General features: G+C 35.3%; 1 protein-coding gene and 1 long non-coding RNA gene across 2 annotated transcripts; both read right to left on the reverse strand.

Annotated features, from left to right (window-relative positions):
* Positions 1-2752: 2752 nt before the first annotated feature.
* On the reverse strand, positions 2753-3801 carry LOC141615246 (uncharacterized). Its single transcript, XR_012529751.1, has 2 exons — positions 3272-3801; positions 2753-3176 (listed from the first exon to the last, which is right to left on the reverse strand). It is a non-coding gene; the product is annotated as an uncharacterized LOC141615246 (long non-coding RNA).
* Positions 3802-7861: 4060 nt separating this feature from the next.
* On the reverse strand, positions 7862-8617 carry LOC141614510 (uncharacterized). Its single transcript, XM_074433255.1, has one exon. The coding sequence runs from the start codon at positions 8615-8617 to the stop codon at positions 7862-7864; it is 756 nt and encodes a 251-aa protein (XP_074289356.1).
* Between the last annotated feature and the right edge of the window lie 11551 nt (positions 8618-20168).

Consider the following 20168-nt stretch of genomic DNA (forward strand, 5'->3'; position numbering starts at 1 on the left):
ACTATGAAATACACCATTTTTAATATGTGAAAATTATATGAAATCTATATATACTCTAATGATAGCATTTCTTACAATGAATCTAATAATATTATTTTCATAATTTTTTTACCGACATTATTTTGCCAAATGAAATGTAAAAGTTTTTATATAAAAATTAGAAACATCACTTGAATATAAAATAAGAAATACAGAGTATATATTATAATAACTAAAAGATTTTCCAAAGATTAACTTAGGTTAGAAATCATTATTGTAGAGACAGTAATACAAACTCTTTTAAGAGCTCTCTCTGACAATACTTAAGAGAATCAAAAGATTTTGGGTTATGACTTCTATTTATAATCATAAGATCACCCTGCCTTATGGTAATCTTCCGATGTGGGTCAATTCTAATATTTATACATATAGTATATTCACCACACTTACATTACTTTTCAATGTAGGACAAATAACATATTAAGTACACCATTTTTTATGCACCTACTTTGACATCAACCCGATTTAATAATGAGAAAATAAAATACAATACAATACAATCTACACTCTAATGATAACATTTTTTTGTCACAATCTAATTATATAATTTTCATACGATACTTATTTGTCAAATGAAATATAAAGTTTTGATATCAAAATTATAAACATCACTTTTATATAATATAGAAAATGTATATATATGGGACTATTTATACATAATATATTCACCACACTTACATTATTTTTCAATGTGGGACATATAACATACTAAAAAGTACATATCTGTTATATTTATAGAATGGACTTATGGGGTGGGAAGGACGAAACAGAGATGCCGGCCCTATTGTATTTTGTATACTTTGCTTGCCCTAGAATTTTTGTATCTTTAGGTTATTGTATTGCCTCTCCTATATATGTACGTTATTGTTAATTAATGAAATACACACCAATTACACAACTTCTACATATTTAACTAACTCGTGGTCTCGTGGACAGGTTATCTAGCTCACTTCTACACAACTTCTACATATTGTATTACTCGTAATATTTTGTAATAGTTTAATGATGAACAATTGTATGTGTAATTCTAAATAATTAGTATTGCTCCTTATTGTTATAGTGTAATGAGACGATGATTGAATGAAATGTTCTTCTATTTTACCTTAAAATTTTGGGTTAATGCTTAAGTTTCAAGGATGCCTCCTATTTATATTTATAGAATCACCTTACCGTATGCTATTATTTCAATGTGAGATACATAATTTAATTATTTAGACGTATTATGTTCATCATGCCTACATTATTTTTCAATGTGAAAGATATAACATACCAAGAAATACATGTCTCTTCTTAAAAAAACCACTATTGTATACATATTATTTTTCTTTGAAGGTAAAACCACTTAATCTCGATCATTAGATAGAAATCTCTACATCGTACATATAACGACTCATTAACGCTCTATTACTGCATTCAGAAGACAATTATTAGTAAAATTTTTAGTTTTATTTTTTATATCATATCGTAGATAATGATAGAAAATCTTAGGAGCTCTTTAAAACAATATTTATGAGACTCAAATTTTTTTGGGTGGATACATAAGTTCCAAATATGCCTCCTATTTATAATCATAGGATCACATCAACTTATACTAATCTTTCGATGTGGGACAATTCTACTATTTATATGTAGTATATTCACCACACCTACTTATTTTCCAATGTGGGACAAAACGTACTAAAAAGTACACAATTTTACGTATTAAGAAGTACACAATCTTTAATATGTGCGAATAATATGAAATCTATACTCTAATGATAGCATTTTTTACCACAAAGCTAATTATATTATTTTCATAATTTTTTTAACGATATTTTTTTGCCAAATGAAATGTAAAAGTTTGATATAAAAATTGGAAATATCACTTGAATATAATTTAGGAAATATACATATTATAATAATTAAAAGATTTTCCACTTTATTTTTTACATCAAAATTATACTTTCCTAAATTGATTTTTGATGATGTGGACGCTCTAAGATCGCTCGAAAAAACTCTCTTTTATATATATATATACTAGATTTAATGCCCGTGCGATGCACGGGCCAACTTGTAAGATCTTGTGATCCATCATTCAAAAAAAAAATCTTTCTACCTATAAACTCAGAGATTTTAATACTATTTGGTTTAAACTTACTTTTTCATTTATTAAGGCTATATTCTTTTCGGTTAAAAGGAACTCAACTGAACTTAACAGAGCTGAACTGAACTGATTAAGGCTAAACTCAACCGAAGTAAAAGTTAAGGCTAAACTCAACCGAAGTAAAAGTTAATTTGTGAAGAGATGAGATGAGATAGTTGAGCTGGAGTGAACTGAAAGAAGCTGAGTTGAACTGAACTAAATTAAAATGAGGTGAAATTAAGCTAGAAAGAATATGGCCTAAAACAAACTAATCTTAATTTTTTTTCTTAGAAAAAAGTCGTGTATAAATAAAGAAAAATACAATTAAAGTGCTGTCACAAAAACCATATAAAAGTAAATATTTTGATTCGATTGGAGGGAGTAAAAGTTTCTCAAAAAGATACAATGAAAAGCCACGTTAGAGATTTTCATGGCAATACTAGTCTTTTTCTCTTTTGCTTGTGATGTTTTAAGCAAAGTAAACTAAAGTGATCAGTAACCCACATAAGCAGCCTTAATACGTCAACTAATTAGTACAGACTACTTGATACTTTTTGTGCTTTAACAAAGTCGTCAACGACAGATACCTCATCCAAATAATCTCGATGATGATATACAATAGATGATGAATAAATTAAGATGAAATATATACCCTTACGGAATACAGAGTAATTCTTAAGATATATTGTCGCAATGCGCAGACATTCAGCTTATTACTACAAATAAAGCCAACAATAGTGTCACAAATAAAGAACATTATTATAATTATGAGATAAACATGCAAAAAAGGAAATCAAACCGAGTATCCCTCCTTATAAGCACCATTGAACTAAAATATTGCTTATGGAGTATATAATACCATCAACCTATAAAACAAACCATACGCAAATCAAATACTGATTAAATGGACATATATAAACGTATGTATCGCTTGGTTCTTTGATGGTAGGCAAAAGAGAGCTTATTTGTTGGTTCATTGTGATCAATCCTCATGCTTACCGCACAATTATAATATCTGCAAGCAAACAATAAAGAGTAAATCTCTAAATAATGTATTGAGAGAGTAATATGTAGTCTTTGTAAAAAGCGAAAACAGAAAACCATGACTACCTCAACTCCTCATGTATGCCAAATTTTACAGTCTTCGACTATACTGCACTGCACAGAAGGGAAAAAAAGTACATATAAGTTAGCAAGCAAAAATTTAAAGAAGAGAAATATATTGAAAATCTCTAATGTACTCCCTAGAATACGTTCACACTAAATAAAAATTATTAAGGGAAGGAAAACCCACCAAACAATCTCATATTTGGAAATTTGGTATTTTAACAGCTACAAAGCCGGCCATATATATTGTACTCCTCCCTAATAGTTTGAGTCCTAGCATAATTAAAACTAATCATCTTTTGATATAAAAAACGTGTAGTAGTAATGGTAGAATTCATGTTTATCTAGTATTTCTAGCACTATCAATAGATATTAATAGGGTATAGAACGTAAAATTCTAATGTTCTTAGGTAATGATTTTTATTATTCTAATTTTATTTTTATCACACATTTATTTTAGAATTAAGTAGTTCGATGAAGTTGGACTCTCTGTAATCGCTCGAAAAAAGCTTCCTTTATTAATATAGATAGATATAGATGAAGAGGAAGAAAAAATACCTCACCATCTAACGTGAGAAAGAAACAACTTTCATCTAATTGGTAATTAAATATTACCATATCTTTTAATTATAGTAAATAAATTCCTGAAAAAAATTCTCTCAAATCCTTTCCAAATTTGCCTCTAATTGAAATAATTCCCTCCTTTAACTTATTTGTCTACAAAATTGGATTCTACCACATGTTCAAATTCTATTAGTGGTGTACGAAAGATTCCATACACCAACTGTAACCGTATCATCTTCCTTAATTAACCTATTTGCAATCTTGGATTATACACATAATAATTCTGCAAGGAAAAATAGAACTTTGATAATAATAGTGTATTGAGGAATAGTTCCCACATTTTACATGAGAACAGTAGTTTCCTTTTGTTGACTAATTGCAGTTTTATAGATACAAAAAGATTTGAAAATTTATTGCACACAATAAATTCAATGTAAAATTGCAGCCTTATAATGGAAAGTCCAGAAAAGGAAATGAATATATCAGTTGGAGAACTTGATTGCCCAGTTATGACGAAGTCCTGTTGATTTAGGTCCATTTCCATATAAATAGGCCCATTTATAATACTGGTAGCTGTAGAAATTATATGGGATTTATAGCTGAACTGTCCTTTTTGCCTGGTAATTTATGATTATTAATTAATTCAATTTACGTTTCTATGTCAGCACTACATAAATTTATGGTATTTTTGGCGTTTCACGAACAATTTCTCAACAATTTATTACTTTCATCAAATAGCAAAAACTATAACTGAAAAAAATGGCTACGTAATTAGTAACCTTCAAAAAGTGATACTATCGTAATTTAACTTGTCAAACTAAATACTTTAAATAAAAACGTTACACCTGACTAAATAAACCCTAACCCGAATGTTTATAATAAAGTTTTTGAGTTTTGTTTTAAAAATTTTGAGTTTTACTATAAAGTTTAAAATTCATTCACTTAAACATTAAGCTCAACAAATTATAATAAAACTCAAAACTTTACATATAAGCTTATAAATTTTAGTGTTGATGGAAAAAAAATATTAAAATTTAACTTATAAATTTTAATAAGCTCAGAAAAATACATATGTGTTGAAAAACAAATAAAGTTTGAGTTAATAAGCTCAGAAAAAATATATACATATGTTGTGCATGGGTTCCTTTGTTAGAGGAATTAGGCTATAAATAGCTTACGATGACTATCGTCTAGGGTTTACAGTATTAGGGTTTGGGCTTCGGTACTATAAATACATGTATTCTTATCATAAGATTCACAACTATCAATAATACAATTGCCTTATGAAATATTCTCCCCTCCATAATCTTATCATGGTATTAGAGCCTTTGTGACCAAAGGTCATGTGTTCAAATCCTGGCAGCCTCCTATAACTCACGAAGTGGACTTTCAGCACATGGTATGGGAGAGCCTGTGCAGTAACCACTCTTCGAGCCCAATGGGCATTCGAGTGAGGGGGCGTAATAGAAAATAAATATAATTGTTGGACCTCAACCATCACCTTAAGGTTTAAGTTGAGTCAGTTCATCTATCCTGATATCAGAGCATTTGGGCCAAAAACTTTTGTTTGTGCATGGGTTCCTTTCTTGTACGTCTCGTGGTCTAGATATGCTTTACACTGCACATAGTGGACTTTTGGGCAAGCCGATTTGAATGGGCCAAAACCAGCTTACATTTGTCTTACAAGCCGAAATCTATTGCATCATGTCAAGCGTTTCCATTAATTAGAGTTGTTCATGGGTCGTTCCGTCTAGGGTTGAGAAAAAAAAATCGATTATCCGAACCGATCCGATATCTAGTCCGAATCCGATCCGAAATTTAAGTTTGGATCGGACATCCGATCCGAAATTTTTGGTATTTGGATCGGATATGTGTAGATACCCGTATCCATCGATATTGGAATTTCAGAAATCCCGACAAAATACCCGATGATGATATGACACATGTTTATGATCGACGCCGCTCATTAATGGATTCCGTTTTGTGACGCGAAACGGATATTATTTGATGATTTTATAATTTAAATTATTTGTTTTGATTTTGAAATAAATGAAATTTATTTCATCGGATTTTGTATCTTCGAGTTAATTTAAAATTAACGCTTTGTTTATAATGTATTTGAAAAAAAAATTATTTGAAAAGGTTTATTTAAATTTATTTGGAAAATGGAAATATGTGACGATTTACGATTTATTGCTTCGTATTTAATTCAGAAAATTTAATTTTAAAACGATTTTGAAAGCGACTTTGAAATCGATTTTGAGACGATTTTAAACTCATTTTTTGAGCAAATTGGACACGAATTTCAAGGAGCACACTTGGCATACTACTTACCCCCTTGGTCATGGGATCAAACCCCTTAGCCACACGTTTCTCCTTCCTTTTTCCTTCCCCAAACCCACGTCCCCAGCAGCCCATACCCACAACTCGTTCCTCTGTTTTTCCAACCCATTCCCGACACCAAACACCACCTATTTCGACTCCCTTCTAGCCCACATCACTCACCACACCTAGCCCAAAATCCAAACCATAACCCACACCCATGCCCATGCTTAGCCACGTCCAAAACCAGCCCGCAAACCCCCGACCCGAGCCTTGTTCCAAACCATTTCCCCTCCCCTATTCTCTAACTTATTCCCCAAGTAAACCATATCCCAACCAGCTCACAATATCTCTCCAATAACCGAAACAATCCTCTCCATTATCCCATCGCTATCTTTCCCATTCTTTTACCTAAAAACCGATTCTATCTCCCTCCACACCCATATCTCGTCCATATTCATTAACTCCCTCCCCAAGCAAGCTATCTTAGACTCCTAAACAGCTAATAACCGAGCCCTACAAAACCCTAAGGCTTCCCCATCTCCATTTCCTATATAAACACACTTCACCTCACAAGTGAAGGGACATACAAATTCTCTCAAAAACCCTAAGTATTTGCCTTTCAAACCTCACGTTACAGAGCACTCCTAATCTCCTCTCACACCCAGAAAGAAAGTACCAAGTCCACACACACAATTAGACGAACATTAGAGCATTGTTTTGCTCTCTTTTTCGTATTTTTCTGAGTTCTGGACAACCACTGTTCTTGTCCTTTTCTCCTTGTTTTTCAATCGTTTTTGCTCCTGTTTTTTGTGTTAAACTGAAATTTGGACTCTCACTATTCCGAAACATCTTTTAAAAATAAAGCCCAAAAGAGAAGCCCAAGTTCATGTGGAGAATGCTAAACTTAGGATCTCATTTGAAGCATTCAACCGGAGAAATTATGGGAAATTAACACGTATCTTTGGATTCTCTTTACAATTTAAGACGGATTTAAGACAAAGAAGAAAAATCACCACGACCCCGATCGGGGTGTGGTGTCCCCGATCAGGGTTACCTTCCTCTTAAATTTTTGCGTTTCATCTTTCACCCCTATATAAAGGGTGTTGATCCGGAACCTCAAGGATACTTCTTACACACCTTATACACTACTTTCTTACCCTTATTCTAGTCCTTAGATTAGTTTTAGAATAGGTTAGCATTTCCTTTATGTTATTTACATTTCCTTTAACATTTCAATATTGTATTACAATTTCCACTCAAGCATTTGTTCCTCTATATTCAAGTTCTATTTCCATTATAAAAGGTAATCTCATTTCTAGTACTACTTTGTTATTCCTTTGTCATTTCTATTTGGTAATTATGATCACTTTATCATTTGTCATCAGTCTAATTACATTATGCAAGAGTAGTTAAAATTGTCTAGGGAATAAGGTAAACCATGCATAAGTAGTTCTTGCACTTGTTGAATTAAGATGTTATAATATTGTTTCATTGTTTATTTCACATGTTTGCATTGTATTGTTAGTCTTTGATAAATGATCACTATCTTAGATTAAATTAGTTAATTCACTTTTATAAGTCGAAAGGCACGAAATTGAATTAGACAAAGCATGTTTTAGTAGGTGACCTAGCCATAGTGAGAGCTCGTTAGGACCCGTTCTATGGTTGACAATAAGGTCGAGAGGTGGTTGTCTACTTGCTAAATCAAACTAGAGCTAGTCTATCAATCCAAGAACTATTAAGTCTAATGCTCCCTTTCACTTGCATGAAACGTCCATTCAGATTACACTTAATCCATCTCAGAACTGCATTAGGCTGTTGTACAACTCCCTCGTGTCTTGCTGTATTTCTGTTCTGCCAGATACTGTAAATCAGAGTAGCCACGGCTGCCATTATAACTTTCTTCCTCAGCAGAGATCTACATCTCCAAGTAATAATCCAAGTACTGAAATCCCCAGTCCAGTCAATGTCTAACCATTGATTCAGCAATGCCAAACATCTCTGGCTGTAACCACATTCAAAGAACAGATGTGAATGGGTTTCCTGAGCACTCCCACAAATGTCACACAAGTCAGAGATAACAACACCATATCTCAGCAAACGATCTTTTGTCAAGAGCCTGTGCAACACATATAACCAACAAATGAAGCTAACTTTTGGCAAGCACAGTCTGTTCCATACCAGAGGCACCCAGGGAACTGTTGCATGCTCCCTGATCAGCCACAAGTACACATCATGAGTGGAATATGCAGCATTCATCCAACCATTGAGACTGAAACCAGAACACAAAAGTTCCCTGACTTTGCAAATCTGGCGCCAAGTCCAGCTGGAATTAACAGAGGGGTGATAAGTCCACCATTCAGCCTGTTTCATATTAATGTGGTGAACCCACTTCACCCATAGACTATCCTTCTTTTGGGCAATCCACCAAAATATTTGCCAATCACAGCAATATTCCATAACTGACACTGTAAAATGCCCAAACCACCTCTATCTTTAGGGAGACAACAAGCATCCCATGCCACAGCAGGAACTTTGTGGCAATCATCAGTGCCAGACCACAAGTAGTTTCTGCATACAACATTCACTCTACTAATAACTCCCATGGGCAACAAGAAAATTCTGGCTCCGTAACTATGCAACTGGGAAAGGACAATTCTTACCAAAACTAACCTCCCAGCATAACTCAACTTTTTGGCTCCCCAACTCCTAATCCTAGCCACTATTCTATCCACTAGGATATTACATTCAGTATTAGATTACTTCTTATATGAGATGGTTGTCTTTAAGCCTAAACAATTAACAATTTTATCAACTCTTATGTTTAACTTGAGCATTTACATAATTTGCATGTGTGACGCGACCTTCCTAGACTATTCCTTTATTATTGTTTTATCACAAGTTTACCAACCAAACCAAGCAATCATATATTTACCGACCTTGATAGAATTCACCCCATAACAACTAATTAACAACTTCCGTCTCCTTGTGTTCGACCCCTATTACTACATTCGTTTGTGTGGGATTTATCTGTATGCATCACTTTAACTTTAAGGATTATAACGAATTATAGAGATGATTACGAGTCATAAAACTAAATTGAATAAACAAAAGCGTAAAGGATTAAGAAATAACCTTCGGTCCTAGCTTTTATGGCCTAAGAACAATATCGCAATGATATTCTCCTATGAGTTGCACCCAAGACGATATGAGATATGCCCTTTTGATTTTGCTAGAATCGATCCCCTTTTCTGTAAATTGCTAGGGTTTTTCTTTTTGTGTTTTTCTGATGAGAGGCAAGAATGAGTTGAAAATTAGGTTAGAAAAAATAAACTCCCCTCTCCCTTATAACCGTGTATTAGGGAGATTAGGGTGTTTTTTTCTTTTAATTTTCGGCCCAATTACCGAGACATTTATATCAGTCGATCGACTGACACACCCGGTCGATCGACCATGTATATAACGCATTATTTATAAATTGTCATTTATATTATACCGCTTTAATTAATACGGGTCAATAATAATTTATTATGACAATATTTTATAATTTATCATTAGCTGATTAAATATAACCGATTACATTTAATTACGAATTAACATATTAATTCGTCCAAGCTAACATTATATACATTAATTAAATATAACCTATTATATTCAATTTACGAATTGACAATTAATTCGTCTCAACTAATATTATTTAATCGACATTAAATAATTGTCTCATCAACACATTGACTAACTGTTTAGTCATATAAGGCATCAATGTGATTACATTTTCATAACCACATCTCTCAAACACATCCTTTAAGTGTGACCTTTAGGGACCAGTTGATCACCGCCATCTGTATGATAATAACGTCAAACTTTCTAGCAAGCCAACCGTTATTAGGTAATCATTAATCAACTGATAAAATACGAAGTATACCCTTGTGAACCTGTAAGAGATTTACAAATGTTATCACACTAATTTGTGGAGGACACAAGCTCCAACAAACTCCCACTTGTCCTCACAAGTGTATGTGCGATAACCGATTCTCATATCCTAAAATTTCTCCCACTCAATGTAAAAGAAAAAAAAACTGATACCGTTATTAGGTAATCGTTAATCAACTGAAAAAATACGAAGTATACCCTTGTGAACCTGTAAGAGATTTACAAATGTTATCACATTAATTTGTGGAGGACACAAGCTCGAACAAACTCCCACTTGTCCTCACAAGTGTATGTGCGATAACTGATTCTCATATCCTAAAATTTCTCCCACTCAATGTAAAACAATTTGCAAAATCTGTATTCACAAAGGTCGTATTTTACAAGTGATCTATATCAAGAGTGGTTTCCCCGACTAGAGAGTAACTTAACTGATAAACGAATCATCATTCGAGCATGGCCATGCATTTCAGTTACAACTCCTCGAGTGGCCCTGAGAAATAACTATACCTGATAAAGGTTGGATATTTTCCTCAACTCGAATCCTGCAGATGTAAGCACAGTATGAAATGACTCAGAAAAAAATCTACTTAGCCTCCGATTCACGGCAGATCATGAGAAAGAAACCAAAGTCACCCAAAAACTGCCTTAATCTCAAGAGATAGTCGATAGTCAAAAGAATCGACTCTAGGAACACAATGGATGTCCTATCCACGACCTGACACCGAATGTTTTTAAACATTTAGGACTCCATTACGTTATCACAAAAATTTTGTCCTACGAGGTATCATTATAATCTCGCATCTGTGATCGATCAGTCAACCGTTTGACTTATGGCTCGTTGAACCCACCATCAATCGACCGCACAATATAATAGCCAGAGTTATCAGCTCATGTAGGCGATTACGGACCAAAACAAATATAATGTAATTCAGTTCATTTTGTGGCGTTCAATGTTGTCAGTACAATCCACATGAAAAACAAAATATTATAAAAACGATGAAGTTATAAATAGTATATGAAAAAGATAACGTATCGAATTCATAATCAACTATTACAACTCAGGAACACGTTTAATTTCCATGGAAATAACGTGCCCTACATGCTTATCATAATTCAACGGTTTAGTGAGAGGATCCGCGATGTTATCATCCGTCGCAATCTTGTCAATCACTATCTCCTCTTGCTCCACGTAATCACGGATCAGGTGAGCTTTCCGATGTATATGTCTAGATTTGTTGCTAGACTTTGGCTCCTTAGCCTGGAAGATGGCACCTCTATTGTCACAATAGATGGTGATCGGGTCATTCGAACTAGGAACTATCGTAAGTCCTTGTAAGAATTGACGCATCCATATCGCTTCCTTTGCTGCCTTCGAAGCGGCATAGTACTCGGATTCAGTAGTAGAATCTGCTACAACACTATGTTTGGAACTCTTCCAGCTGACCGCAACACCATTAAGAGTAAAGACGAACCCGGACTGAGATTTTGAGTCATCTCGATCCGTTTGGAAGCTAGCATCTGCGTAACCGATTGCGCATAGCTTAGTATCTCCTCCATAAGTCAATACCCAATCCTTAGTCCTCCGTAGGTACTTGAGGATGTTTTTAACAGCTATCCAGTGTGTTTCACCTGGAGTCTTTTGGTATCGACTCGTCATACTCAATGCATATGCCACGTCTGGACGTGTGCATATCATGGCATACACGATTGATCCTATTGCAGATGCATAAGGAACACGACTCATGCGCTCAATCCCTTCAGGCGTTATGGGTGACTGAGACTTGCTCAACTGCATCCCAGACGTCATTGGAAGGTTCCCCTTCTTGGAGTTGGTCATGCTGAACCTCTCAAGAATCTTATCCAAATAAGACTCCTGACTAAGTGATAACGTCCGTCGTGATCTATCTCGGTAGATACGGATTCCCAAAATGCGTTGTGCCTCACCCAGATCTTTCATCTGGAAATGGTTCTTCAACCATCCTTTAACCGAAGATAGGAGAGGAATGTCATTCCCAATCAAGAGTATATCATCGACATACAATATCAAGAATACTATCTTGCTCCCACTCAACTTGATATATAAGCATGGTTCCTCGACCGATCGAGTGAAACCATTCTCTTTTATCACCTGGTCGAAACGATGATTCCAACTCCGAGAAGCTTGCTTAAGTCCATAAATGGAACGCTTAAGCTTGTATACTTTCTTAAGATGTTCAGGATCTATGAAACCTTCGGGTTGCACCATGTACAACTCTTCCTCCAAATAACCGTTTAAGAAGGCGGTTTTCACATCCATTTGCCAAATTTCATAGTCATGAAATGCGGCAATCGCTAAGATTATCCGAATGGAACGTAGCATGACTACAGGTGCAAAAATCTCATCATAATGCAATCCGTGCACTTGAGTGAAACCTTTTGCCACTAGTCGTGCCTTATAGGTATCTGGTTGCGCGTCTACAGAATGCTTTATTTTGTAAAGCCATTTGCACTGTAGAGGTTTTACCTTATCAGGTAAATCAACTAGATCCCATACGTCATTCTCATACATGGAGTCCATCTCGGATTGCATGGCTTCGAGCCATAGTTTTGAGTCGGAACAGGCCATAGCACCTTTATAGGTAGCGGGTTCATTACTCTCTAAGAGCAAAACGTCATTCTCCTCGACCATACCAATGTATCTGTTCGGAGGATTAGAGACTCTACCCGACCTCCTAGGTTCCTCAGGAATATTAACCGTATTATCAGTTAGAGGAACTACTTCCTCCATCTGTTCCTCGGTTGTTGGTTCTGGAATCTCCGACAGCTCGAAGGTTCTATTACTTATCTTGTTCTCGAGAAATTCTTTCTCTAAGAACGTCGCACTAGCCGCAACAAAAACTCGATGTTCGGTAGGCGAATAGAAGTAATGACCAAATGTTCCTTTTGGATAACCTATAAAGTATGTCTTGACCGATCGCGGGCCGAGCTTATCCTCGTGTCTCCACTTGACATAAGCCTCGCAGCCCCAAACCCGAATAAAGGACAAGTTGGGGACCGTTCCCTTCCACATTTCATATGGAGTCTTTGTCGACAGCTTTAGTCGGACTTCGGTTAAATATAAGAGCAGCTGACAAAAGAGCAAAACCCCATAATGAATCAGGCATTACCGTGTGACTCATCATGGATCGAACCATATCAAGTAGGGTTCGATTTCTCCGTTCGGACACACCATTTAATTGAGGTGTTCCAGGTGGAGTTAACTACAAAACGATTCCACAGTCTTTAAGGTGTTGATCAAACTCATTTGAAAGATATTCGCCACCCCGATCTGAACGGAGTGCTTTAACCTTTCTACCCAGTTGGTTTTCAACCCTGTTCTGGTATTCCTTGAATTTCTCAAAGGACTCACTTTTATGCTTCATGAAGTAGACATATCCGTATCTACTCAAATCGTTCGTGAAAGTGATAAAATATCTATAGCCATCTCTAGTGGTAATTGACATAGGTCCACAAACATCAGTATGTATGAGTCCTAATAGGTCACTAGCGCGCATTCCAACACCTTTGAAGGAAATTCGAGTCATTTTGCCAATGAGACATGATTCACACGTGCCGTATGTAGAAAATTCGAATGCGGGAATAGTTCCATTATCGACGAGTTTCTTTACACAGTTCTCATTTATGTGTCCCATTCGACAATGCCATAGATAGGTTTGATCTTTGTCACCAACCTTTAATTTCTTATTATTCACGTGTAATACTTCAGTGGTTTGATCTAAGATGTAAATTCCATTCATGGAAACTGCTTTGCCATAAATCATTTCATTTAAAGAGAAAATACAGCTATTATCCTTTATTAAAAATGAAAAACCGTCCTTGTCAAGTACGGAAACTGAAATAATGTTCTTAGACAAACTGGGTACATAGTAACAGTTATTTAAAAATAACTCAAAACCACTAGGGAGTTGGATTACATATGTTCCCTTCGAGACAAAGAAAGAACTCTAGCTCCATTCCCAATTCGCAGTCCACATCACCCTTTTCGAGAGGTGTGATGTTTCTTAGGCCCTGCAAATGATTACACAGATGAGAACCACAACCAGTATCAAGTACCCAAGTTCCGAAACTTGCATGGTTAATCTCAATCATATGAATATAAGATGACATACAAACAGGAACGACGCGGCCTGCTTTAATGTCCTCACGGTACACGAGACAGTTCCTCCTCCAATGTCCAGTCTTGTGACAATGGTGGCACTCAATGTCACCGCCCCTGCTCTTTGCCTTGCCCTGTGAGCCACTAGTCTCACCAGGCCCACTCTTACCGTTTCCTGGCTTCTTGAATTTTGGCTTACCTACAGTTAGGTCGCCTGGAGCTTTGCCCTTACCTTTACCCTTGTTGGAAATCGTGAGAACATCCTGCTTCATGCTCCCACTCAATTTCATATCCTTCTCGGTCTGTACGAGAAGGGAGTGTAGCTCATGAGGACTCTTTTTAAAGTCATTCATGTAGTAGTTCGCCCTGAAAAGGGCAAAACCATCGTGAAGAGAATGAAGCATTCGGTCAATGACAATGCTCTCACTGATTTTGCAATCAAGTGCCTCCAATTTCTCGACATTCTCAATCATATTAAGAATGTGTGGGCTAACCGGTTGGCCCTTTTGGAGTTTCGCATCAAAGAAGCGACATGTATGCTCATAAGTAACGATCCTCGGGGCTTTTGAGAACTCGTTAGTGAGCGTGGTGAAAATCTTGTTTGCACCCTGGGCAATGAAGCGTCTCTGCAAATTGGTTTCCATTGCAAAGATGAGTACGTTCTTTATCGCACCCGCTTCCATGACGAAATCACTATAAGCAAGTGACTCGTTAACTCCCGCATTGGGGGCTGGTTTGACCGGTATTGGCTCGGTTAAGTACTTGAGCTTACCGTCAGCAATGGCAGCATTCCGTATTGCTGCCTCCCAGTCCGCAAAGTTGGACCCGTCATTTTTCAGACGTGTGAACTGATTCATTTGGTCCATAAAGACTTTAAGCCAGGACTCGCGATCAAGTGTGGCACTTGGCATTGGGATTTCGTTATTTCCAGCCATTTGTTGTAACAGTAATATAAACGTGTTCTACACTGCGAAAAGAAGAATAAATAATAAGCATGTGCATCGATTTTTATTTAAGTCTAATGATCTAATGTCATAACGCGAAGACTCAAGCATTTATACAATTGACCTTACTCAAGAATTATATAAATGATCCCAAGACTCAATTATCTGTAAATTGATAAGCCAACCTTTTGGCTAATTCTCTTCGTAGAATTCTTGGTTGATAAATTTACAGTAAATTCTATCTTTAGTCCATCATAATCACGAGAAACTCTTCGGACTATAATGTTGAGATAAACTAAGTCAACACAAACTACTTACCCAACGTAGAAGGGGTCATATTATGCCTACCGACGAAGAAGAGATTCATAGCTGTTTGCCCTTATAAAGACTAATCTCAATTTCCGTTTTAGAGGAAGATCCCATCAACTTTATTTTAATTCATTTTAAGTGAACTAATATCTAGCATGCGTGAATGAATAAACTAAGGTGATGGCTTAATAAACATGTGACATCTGTATGTCTATGAAAACTAACATACAACCTATATGTGTCAATTTTCATGCATTTTAGTAGGTGGTTTGGTTTTAGGCGGAATATGATGCATTAACTAGCATGTGAATGAAAAACAATAAGAACGGTAAAACGTAAAACAAAATAAAGTCCTAGTGTGGCCTATCCTATCAAAATGAACATTAATACAACTTTGGAATCCATCCATGGACCCGAGAAGCTTGTCTTGATGTTCCATCTTGATCCATGTAGCGGGAGTGAGCTCCAATCTCCATCTTTATTCTTCTCAAAAATTACAATTTAAAATTACATAATAAACCTATTTACATTCTAATTTCAAAACCGTAATAAATAAAGAAAACCAAAACGGAGATACGAGATCTCAAATTACATTAAAAATTATGTTTCCATCATTACGAAAACATAATTTGACTAAGGCCACACTAGGTATTACAAATTACAACCGATTGCAAAAATACGTAAATTAAACCATTCAAACGATTCATTCAACTAAATAAAATGCATCAACTAAAAAAAAATTAAACATACAAGACATAATTCTTTAATTATGTAGATTAATTTTATCCAAACCACCTATTTAATTGATCAAATTAAGTGACAATTCCTCAATTAATCACATTAATTTTAATCTTAATTCACATTAAACTTGTAATATGAATTTAATCCATCAATATTTTAAACTTCTTTAAAATAATTAGGTATCTATGAATTATGAACCGCTTCACAATAATTTATTATACATTGTAAATTTAATGTATAATCTTTCTAGGCCAAAACAAACCAATCAAAAATCCCTTTTTTTTCTCTTTTGATCTCGGCAAAACAAAAAAAACAGGATTTTTTTTTTTTATTTTTTTCAGCTCGGCCGAAAAGAAAAAAAACAGAAATAAAAAACCATTTATCTTTCTTTCGGTAATTCTGCAAAAACCGAATTCAGCCTTTCTTTTTCCTTTTTCTCGGCTGGATAAATTTTTTTTTTTTTTAATTTCGGCAATACCAAAAAAAAAAACAAAACAGAAACTTTTTTTTTTCTTTGGGGCTCTCGGCAAACCCTAATAAAACAGCCGTCATATATTTTTTTCTTGCGGCAAAAATGCCCTAAAACAAAAAAATTAAGATGAAGAAAATCGTTTATAGTTGCTATTAGAACACGATTAGCATATGAATTAATGAAACGTGATTAACCGTATATGCTAAAAACTATATAGCAAAAATGAATTTTATACCATCAACATGACGATTCCATTTACAATTTAATTTAATCCGAATTAAATCAAAGCATCTACAAATTCATTTTATTATCATCTTAACTGATTAAAACAACAGTATGTATGAATCAAATGGAAATAAAAATATCAAAACGAAAAAAAAATTTCGGATGATCAGACGAGGCAGTCGGTCGACCAGGGGTAGTGGTCGATCGACCAAACCGAGAAACGAAAAACAGCTACGGCAAAAAAAAAAAATTTACAGCCGAAACCCTAATTTTTCGAGACCAATTTTGTTTACATCCAATTTTATGAAAATCATCAAAATAAAATTCGTGGCCTTAGCTCTGATACCACTTGTGGGATTTATCTGTATGCATCCCTTTAACTTTAAGGATTATAATGAATTATAGAGATGATTACGAGTCATAAAACTAAATTGCATAAACAAAAGCGTAAAGGATTAAGAAATAACCTTCGGTCCTAGCTTTTATGGCCTAAGAACAATATCGCAATGATATTCTCCTATCAGTTGCACCCAAGACGATATGAGATATGCCCTTTTGATTTTGCTAGAATCGATCCCCTTTTCTGTAAATTGCTAGGGTTTTTCTTTTTGTGTTTTTCTGATGAGAGGCAAGAATGAGTTGAAAATTAGGTTAGAAAAAATAAACTCCCCTCTCCCTTATAACCGTGTATTAGGGAGATTAGGGTGTTTTTTTCTTTTAATTTTCGGCCCAATTACCGAGACATACATATAGTCGATCGACTGACACACCCGGTCGATCGACCATGTATATAACGCATTATTTATAAATTGTCATTTATATTATACCGCTTTAATTAATACGGGTCAATAATAATTTATTATGACAATATCGTATAATTTATCATTAGCTGATTAAATATAACCGATTACATTTAATTACGAATTAACATATTAATTCGTCCAAGCTAACATTATATACATTAATTAAATATAACCTATTATATTCAATTTACGAATTGACAATTAATCCGTCTCAACTAATATTATTTAATCGGCATTAAATAATTGTCTCATCAACTCATTGACTAACTGTTTAGTCATATAAGGCATCAATGTGATTACATTTCCATAACCACATCTCTCAAACACATCCTTTAGGTGTGACCTTTAGGGACCAGTTGATCACCGCCATCTGTATGATAATAACGTCAAACTTTCTAGCAAGCCAACCGTTATTAGGTAATCGTTAATCAACTGATAAAATACGAAGTATACCCTTGTGAACCTGTAAGAGATTTACAAATGTTATCACACTAATTTGTGGAGGACACAAGCTCCAACAGTTTGTCTCTAGGGTATTTATCTTTGATTAGGTTGCGACATCCTATCAAATTTTGGCGCCGTTGCCGGCGAGCACGGTTTTGTTTGCTAATTAGTTGTTGGATTCTAGCTTGTTTTATTTTGTCTCGGGGAACACTTGTTCCTTGAGATCTTCTCACGGTTTCTTTGTAGTTTTAGTGCCTATTTTGTAGGTAATTAATAAAGCTTGGCCTTTCATAATTAATGACGGATTCGTCCCCCAACTCAAAGATGAGCCTTTTCATGACTATCTTGCCTGGTTATACTATTTTTGCGATAGTCTCATCTCTCTTGGACATGTCCTTGATGGGGATTACATGTGTCATCTCGTGCTTGATGGCATGGATTTTGAGACCCGTGAATTGGCTTTAAACTTGAGTAATGGGAGTGTCTACTACATGATCAGGCTAGAACTTTGGCTTTTATTTGATTTCATGGCTAGCCAATGTCAAATGTGGGAGGTAGCATGCCAATACAATGTGTGGGGCATGCAAGAGGAGCTCAAAGTGTTACAGGCTCATTTGGAACAATTTTCTTAAGAGAACCGAGACCACGTGAGCCTATCTTTTCTCATTTTGCCTTTCTACCTCCCCAATGTGAGTCTTTTCAATCTAATGATTTTGAATTATTGGATGACGATGATGATAATCCGACTTTTTCTTTTAAAAGTTCCCCTAATGTCATTCCAATTGAAAATTTAGAGACTCATGTTGATAACATTGACCTTGTAGTAGATAACACACTCATCATGGATAATGTTGGGCCCGACCATAGTGAAACGGATGAGGTTTTACCCGAGACATGTGAAACCTTTGAAAATCCTTTCACAGGGGATGTAGTTGACCCATTCGAAGTTGACCGAGTACTTAGTGATGCTAATATAGAGGTTAAGTGGGATGCACCCCCATTTTTTTATGAGTCATACCACGTAGAGTTTTTATACCACCATTTTGAGACCGTTCATCATTATAATATTTGCACTAACGGTTTATTTTATGGTCTTAAGCATGATGCTCCTTCTCTTGCTGATTAGTGGAGTACGGTGGTTCTATTTGAAATCTCTCATGGGCATTTTGATAAGATTAATCCTTTCTTGCCTTTGATCTTTCATGCTTATATCTTATCAATTGCTTACCTATGCTTGTGTATTGTTCATGCGCAGAAATATGATAAACTTCTAAGGGCGTTGACATGCTTTTTAGAGGACAATGGATATTCATTTAGGAAAATTTGTTTTATCTATGCTTTTTAGACAATTTACAGTTTTTTGGACAATTGCAATTTCAATTCGGTTTTGATGTAATAGTTAGGACAATAAGAAATTTAGCTTGTTTTCGTATGTAGTAGCTTGTCTTTTGCAGGTACTTTGCTACTTGGATTGGACTTTACCCCGTTTTCAAGCTAGCTTGGAGGGAGCTTCTACGCGGTTGTATGCTTTCTTTCCTTTCTTTATTTCCGCATGTGTCATCCCGTGTTCCTTTGTTGGGTGTCCTTTGTTTTACACATTGGGGACAATGTGTTATTCTATCTTGGGGGAGGGATTTAGTGAGTCTAGTCATGAGAAATCTACTAAACTAAAAATTTGAAAAAATTGAAAAATTGCATGAAAAGTTGGTTGTTGTGTCCACCCTTTTGTCTTATGCATAATGTCCTTCCTCTTTGCATTTACCATATTGTAGCTTTTTAGAGCTAATGAGTCGCGCTTTTGACGGGTTTTGCATACATGGGGATGTCTTGACATAGTAGGTGGAAGATGAAATTTGAACCAAATAGGCTTGATCTTGACTTTTGGCAAGCTACAAGATGGTAAGGTAGAGCCTCCTTGGACCGGTTCATCCATTCCCGGTCTCACTTAGGTTAGTGTAGGTATCCTTATGGTGTGTGTGATATCAATAATGCACAAGTATGGTTC

The sequence above is a fragment of the Silene latifolia genome, chromosome 11 (genome assembly GCF_048544455.1).
Source record: "Silene latifolia isolate original U9 population chromosome 11, ASM4854445v1, whole genome shotgun sequence".
Classification (NCBI taxonomy): domain Eukaryota; kingdom Viridiplantae; phylum Streptophyta; class Magnoliopsida; order Caryophyllales; family Caryophyllaceae; genus Silene; species Silene latifolia.

Coding starts and splice junctions, on each gene's coding strand:
- LOC141614510 (XM_074433255.1), bottom strand. CDS start 8,617: ATGGAATATTGCTGTGATTGGCAAATATTTTGGTGGATTGCCCAAAAG.